This window comes from Beta vulgaris, chromosome 4, assembly GCF_026745355.1.
Source record: "Beta vulgaris subsp. vulgaris cultivar EL10 chromosome 4, EL10.2, whole genome shotgun sequence".
NCBI lineage: Eukaryota > Viridiplantae > Streptophyta > Magnoliopsida > Caryophyllales > Amaranthaceae > Beta > Beta vulgaris.
The window spans coordinates 54,296,952-54,301,806 of record NC_079205.1 but is presented as its reverse complement, the minus strand read 5'-3'; the positions used below and the strand labels follow the sequence as shown (position 1 = coordinate 54,301,806).

The 4,855-nt window shown below is 34.7% G+C and overlaps 1 protein-coding gene across 1 annotated transcript; it reads left to right on the top strand.

Annotated features, from left to right (window-relative positions):
• The first annotated feature begins 2,481 nt into the window (after positions 1–2,481).
• On the top strand, positions 2,482–4,176 carry LOC130591199 (putative pentatricopeptide repeat-containing protein At1g12700, mitochondrial). Its single transcript, XM_057394138.1, has 2 exons — positions 2,482–3,209; positions 3,389–4,176. Exons 1-2 carry the CDS (start codon positions 2,482–2,484, stop codon positions 3,867–3,869), a joined length of 1,209 nt encoding a protein of 402 aa, XP_057250121.1. The 3' UTR covers positions 3,870–4,176.
• Positions 4,177–4,855: the final 679 nt, after the last annotated feature.

Here is a 4,855-nt window from a genome sequence, read left to right as displayed (position 1 = left end):
ACGCATTTGGTACCAAACCCACTTGTGCTTGGTACCAATTTAGGGTAATTGAATCATAACCATGTAGTATCAAATCATATATTATTTAATGAAATCACTTTTTTTAACATTGATCTTGACGTTATAACTTTTGTATATTTAATTTTCCACGACTGAAAGCTCAACGAAAATAGGTACAATAATCACAAATAATCAAATTAAAATTAATGTGGAAAAATTGAATTCATCTAAAAGTTGTATATTATAATTTTGTCCATTACTTAAGATACAAACAATAATCTAGATCTAATAAAAAAATTATATACATAATAAATCTACAGCTAAATGATTCTAGTTACAAACAAAGTTAAATCATAAAACTTCTAGAAAATGAAGAAGAGATGATGTTTAAATAATATTACCGCCTAAACATCAAAATGAAAACTTTGTTTTAGAGAGCGAAAAAAGGGAAAACTTAAAGATTAGAGGAATGAAATAAGAAAAAAAAAATATGTATATGAACGAAGAGAACAAAGAGGCCAGGCAGGAGCTAGTAGCCTAGTATCATCCACAAACTAATAATAATAAACAATAATAAAGATCCTAGTTTTGAATCCTATCGAACTTCTTCCAAACAAACTTTTGAAATTTTGGAATACCCGATTTCTCGACTTCATTGAAAACTATTGATTTTCCAGCAATTCTATATATTTTTTCTTCCTATTCCCGTTAAAATAATATTTCTCCCCCTTTCTCTATATTTTTCTCTCTATCTTAGTATATTGTTGAGATATATTTATAATTTTTCTCTATCTTGAGCACCACAACACTACTTTTTAGGAGATAAAGCACATTATTTTCTCTCTCTTCAAAATTTTCTCCCTCTTTCTCTGTATTTTTCCCTCTTTATCTCATTAAATTATTGAGAAATATTTTGGATTTTTTTGTCCCAAACTACATTTAACTTTCAAGTTTTTGCGAGAAACTCCATTAAAAAAAATTATTGTCCCAAATTACCTTACTTTTACAGTTTTATTGTTGACAACTATCTTATTTCAGTTTCCTTGCGTTGACTTTTGTTTTTTCAGTTATAAATTATGGGATAACAAAATTACCCTTGTGAAAATTGCTTGAGATTCGACGATATGGAGAGGGTGATTGTTTCAATTTTAGTTGAAGTTTTGAAGAGATCAAGTGATATAACGTGACATTAAAAACCGAAAAAAAAAACAAAAGTCAACGTCGAAACCGGCATAAGTTAGTTGTCAACAACAAAATTGTAAAAATAATGTAATTTAAGACAACAAGTTTTTTTATAAGATAGTTTCTCGCAAAAAACTTGAAAGTTAAAAATAGTTTCCAACAATAAATCTAAATATTTATACTTCCTCCGTTTTTTTTAGATGTTACACTTTCTATTTTAGGAAGTTTTTAATTAGATGTTACACTTTTATTTTGGGTAATAACTTCTCTCTATCTCTCTCCTATCACATGTTCACATGGGGCCCTTTTGTTTTTCATTCTCTCTATCTCTCTCCTCTCCAAAAATTACCTAGGAATCCGTAATTTGAAAAGTGTAACATCTAATAAAAAACGGAGGAAGTAATTATATACTTCCTCTGTTCCGTTTTAAATGAAACGTTTGCTTTTTCACGCAACCCAACGCGCTTCTTTAGTTATTAATATCTATTGTTGTGTACGCGTAAAAAATATAAAAAAGTTATAATTTGATAGTATGCATCGAGACGAATCTAACAAGATCCCACTTGACTATGTTTTTCTTTATATAATAGCGATAAATTGGAGTCAAAATTGATCAATAAATAGTGTCATTTCATCCAATGTTTCATTTAAAACAGAACGGAGGAACTATTTATAATTTTATCTCTAGCAAATTATCTTTTCTCTATCCCACTCTCTTGCATTAGGACTTTTTTTTGAGGAGGTTGAGTCACGCACAATGTATTCTCTTTTTCCTCACTTTTAGTTGCGATCTCCAGACTCCAGTCACTCCACTTCTCCACTCTCATTGTTGAGTTTCAGTACTGCATTTCATTTGTGGCGAAGACGACAATGAGGCTGAGTCATCCATTAATTGGTAATAGCTTTCTTCCTTGCTCTCTCCCTTCTTCTTATTCCCTTTCCCCTTTCTTTTCTGCTTTTCATTTTCATTTACGCAATTATTACTCCATTGCAACTCATGAACATCGTAAGTTGTTTCTTCAATCAGTTAAAGAACACTGCAAATTAGGGTTTTCAAATCTCAATTTCCCCCTTTCTCTCTTTCATCAAATGACTTCATTGCGCCCTCTTCCTTCTGTTATAGATTTCAATCAGCTCTTCACTGCCATGTCCAAATTGAAACGCCTTCAACCTCACTCTACCCTTATCTCTCTACTCAGAAACCTTGAATTGTCAGGTATTCGACCCGATAGGCACTCTATTGGTATTCTCGCCAATTGTTACTGTCATTTGGGCCGTCTCGATTTCGGCCTCTCTCTTATGGGAAAATGCCTCAAACTTGGATATTCCCCCAACTGCTATACCTTTAACACCTTAATCAATGGCTTTATCCACTGTGATAAGCTTCCTCAAGCTCTTCAATTGCTCGAGCAAATTGTTAAGCTAGGTTTCCAACCCAACATTGTTACCTATGGTGCTATTTTCAAAGGCCTTTGTCGGATTGGTGACAATGCTTCTGCCCTCCACTTGCTCAGGAAAATGCAATCTAATCCTTGTCAGCCTGACCTTGTCATATATAGTACCATCATTGATAGTCTCTGTAAGGATAGGCAGTTGAAAGAGGCCCTCGACCTGTTCACCGCCATGAAAAGTGAGGGCATGATACCTGACGTTATCACTTATAACTCCTTAATTAGAGGTCTCTACAACTCTGGCTCCAAAGTCGAGGCTAATGATATGCTAGTTGAGATGTTGGAGCGTAATGTAGCACCAGATGTTCCCACCTTCAACATGCTGGTTGACATGTTTTGCAAAGATGGGAATATTGATGAAGCACAAGCTATTCTAGACTACATGATTGAGAGAGGTGAGGTGCCAGATGTCATAACTTACAATGCTTTACTCGATGGTTATTGTTCGCGTGGTCAGATGGAGGATGCGGAAAAACTACTTGGTCTCATGGTGCAACATGGTTGTGAGCCTGATACTGTAAGTTTTAATACTATGATTAATGGATATTGCAAGGCTAGAAACATTGACAAGGCACTGTACTTATTCCAAGAAATACTTCAAAAAGGAATAATGACACCTGATGTTGTTACCTATACCACTCTCATCGATGGACTATGCAAAGTTAATAGACTCCCATTGCCCATAAATTGTTCAAGGATATGCAAGGTCATGGAATTACTCCTAATATTGTTACATATGCTTCCTTGCTTGATAGCTTATGCAAACATGCGCTACTTGATGAGGCAATAGCATTACTTGAAGATATGGAATATAATGGTGTTCAGTCTAATATTGTCATCTACAATATCCTAATGGACAATTTGTGTGAGGCTGGGCAACTTGAAGATGCAGCCAATTTCTTCTCCGATCTTGTATTGAAGGGTCTACAGCCTAATGTTAAAACATACACTACTATGATGAAAGGTTTTTGCAAGAAAAGGCTCATGAATGAAGCTGTTGAATTGTTGACAATAATGGAGGAAAATGGTTGTTATCCTGATGATCGTACCTATAATACAATTATCAGAGGATTTATTGTCAACAATGACTTATCAAATGCATTCTACTACTCTGACCTTATGGTTAGCAAGGGTCATGAAGCTGAAGCTGATACGTTCTCGTTATTTATTGGCCTCTTGTCTTCTGATAATTTAAGTGACTCGGCAAAGGACCAGATAAGGAAATTCATCAAATGATGAATAAAACCAGAACAGGATAATTATGACTAAGTTTTGGCGATATGCAAGATCTCAGTATAGTTGAGATGTTCCTCCATGTTGTTTGTAATGTCTAAAACGATACGAGTCACACGTTAGATTACTTGTACTTTGGCTTGAGATTTTGCTTTTAGTTTCTTTGTCTACTTCACCTCAAGTCCCTGATAACCATCTTATTTTATGACTCTTGGGCTGTTTGTTTCTTCATTGTATTAAGTTGGATGTGTGCTGATAATATATGATGTTTTGTTTCTATGATAGAAAAAGCTGATGAAGCATCCTTTCACTGTGTTGTCGATTTCAGTTTCTCTCTTCTTGACATATCCAAGTTGGCTATTTCCCTCATTATCATGTTTACAACCTTAATCAATCGCTCTATCCACAATAATGTCCTATCTCCTAACTGAGAACAAACCCATATTATATTGAATTTCTGATTGATCACCTCTGTTAAGTTTTCACTCATCAGTTTGCAGTGTCTTAACCAACTAATCTCTGGTCTGTCCCTTCTCCGTGTAGCTATTATTATATTGTTGCTGTTAATATTTTGTTTGAAAGAAGCTGATCAATCATTTTATTGACAATCTGTCTGTTACTGTTGATCTGGTGATCGGAAAAATTATTAACAGCATGTGACTCTTACAACCTGTGATAATCTTCAGAAAAGGGGAGTCATGGTTAATGGTACATGCCTTTGTGTAACAGCAAAGTAGAATCACCTGAACAGATGAGGAAAACAAGTGATGAGGAAAGGCTGTTGCTTGAAGTGCTCCAGCACCTGCTGTATCATTGGGAAGATGATGAGTCGTAACTCGTATGATTCTATATTTAGTCTTGGGGAGCACTACAATATCGACATCGATTAATTTGGTGAGCAGGCAAATACAACGTTTGGCTTGTCTTGTTGAGTTTTGAAGAGAGAAATAAGAGGCGGCACAATAATATATTCTCATTGATCCATTCAA